The 1,826-nt window shown below is 49.3% G+C and overlaps 1 protein-coding gene across 1 annotated transcript in view; it reads right to left on the bottom strand.

Moving 5' to 3' along the window:
* The window catches only part of CAPZB (capping actin protein of muscle Z-line beta subunit), a 77,870-nt gene extending 77,529 nt beyond the window's left edge, over positions 1 to 341 (bottom strand). The window contains exon 1 of the mRNA XM_023509749.1: positions 253 to 341. Within this exon, the coding sequence (XP_023365517.1) occupies positions 253 to 309 (57 nt within the window). The 5' untranslated portion in view covers positions 310 to 341. The remainder of the gene's footprint in view (positions 1 to 252) is intronic.
* Positions 342 to 1,826: the final 1,485 nt, after the last annotated feature.

The raw sequence follows: 1,826 nt of genomic DNA, 5'->3' as shown, positions 1-1,826 counted from the left end.
GGGGATGGGGCAGGCTGTTGTCAACTTTAGAGCTCCTAACTTGGGCTTTACTAACACAGATAGTTCTGAACGACAGACCACCACATGAATCTCATTTTCTCCCTATCTGAAGAAATCTTGCAGCCCAGTGGTGCTATCTGGCTAGGGAGAGAAAAGGTTTCCTGTGCTATGAATTCTGCATGGAAAAGCTACACCAAAGCAAACGATTATGAGCTGCAGTCTCAAACGGAACCATACGAAGAAGGTACGCACCAAGTCGATCAGATCGCTGAGGTTCTTCTCAATTTGCTGTGGAGGCAGGCGCCTCATTAGGTCCAAGGCACAGTCCAGCTGCTGATCACTCTGGAGAGGGAGAAATTAAAAAGTATTTAAGTCATTTTTGCCAACAGGTATACCAAAACTTCTTTTAAAAATCATGCTTGCCCAGGGAATTCTAAGGCCAAAGAGCCCTGCAATGGGCCCTCTGCTGGGCCTCTAGGAGCCCACAGGCTAGAGGGAGACTGCTGGGCAGGCTGGCTGCTCCCCTTTGGTAGCAGTCTCTCTCTCTACCAGGGGCTTTCAAAAGACCCTGAAACAATGGGAAATAGACCGGAGAGTTCAGAAAGCTCCCTGTCCACTTTCCTGCTCCTGCAGATGTACTGACCCCAGGCTGGTCCTATGGCGCGCAGATTGTAGCCTTTCCTGTAACCAGGGTATAAGCACCAGGTAACATCACCAGGCCAGGTTCCTCGATAAGCTCCAAGCCAGGGGGAAAAGCCAGGCAAAGACTGAGTGGCAAGACACAGAATAAGAGTGCTTCATTTTCCAAGGGGAAGCCTGGTCAATTTCCCCAGGCCCTGAGCAAAGTAGTCTGAGACCTATACCACAGTACGGTCACGAGCCCACCCCAGCTGGCAGAGTGGACTGCAAGAAAAATAAACCATGTCCCTGCTGCCACAGGGGACTAGAAGCACAGACACCAGCCCTGTGCTGACTGCCTTTTTAGAACTATGCACCATGCACTCGGCGACACTCTCCCACATAGTATTTATGCTCTGGATATTCACTGCCTGCCACCGCGTGCCAGTTACCACAAATATATTAAAAATAATTTAGGGAGGGAAGAAGGGAGGAAGGGAATTGAGTGGAAGTAAGACTGGTAAAGCCCAAAGTAAATTCAGTGCACGGTGGACTAAAATGCAGAAGGCTGGCCTCGGGAGGAGCAGCAAAACATAAGGTGAGAAAGGTCGGCCAGGTCAAATAGTGAAGACCTTCACGGGCGACTCTAGGCGGGGAGGCAGAGGGGCCTGACACTACCCATCAGAGCCAGTATATGAGCTGTATGTGGAATCTCTCCTCAGAGGAATTTCAGGATTTTAAAAAGCCCTGAATCAACACACTAAACCAGGGGTCCTCAAACTTTTTAAACAGGGGGCCAGTTCACTGTCCCTCAGACCGCTCGAGGGCCAGACTGTGGGCCCCGGGATGAGCTGGCTGCTAAGCAGGACAGGCAACGGCAGCAAAAACACCTGGCAGGCGGGATAAATGTCCTAGGCGGGCTGCATGTGGCCCACAGCCTGTAGTTTGAGGACGCCTGCACTAAACAGTCTCGTTGGGCAAAGACCCACTTTACATCACCAAAGACATTGTTAAGCAGAGTCAGTTACATTCTCAGATACTGATAGGGCATACACAGCAGCTTGTTTAAAAAGAAAAAAAAAAAAAAAAGGAGCTTGTCCCTTGCTCAAAATACTTAGCAATGACAACTCATTCTGGAACACACAACAAAGAAAAAAAAAAAGCCCCGAACCACCACACCAGAAATCCTATCACTTGTTTTGCTTAAT

Source organism: Otolemur garnettii, unplaced genomic scaffold (assembly GCF_000181295.1).
Source record: "Otolemur garnettii isolate 467f Iridium unplaced genomic scaffold, OtoGar3 scaffold00009, whole genome shotgun sequence".
Classification (NCBI taxonomy): Eukaryota; Metazoa; Chordata; class Mammalia; order Primates; family Galagidae; genus Otolemur; species Otolemur garnettii.
This window is presented reverse-complemented; position numbering and strand designations above follow the sequence as displayed.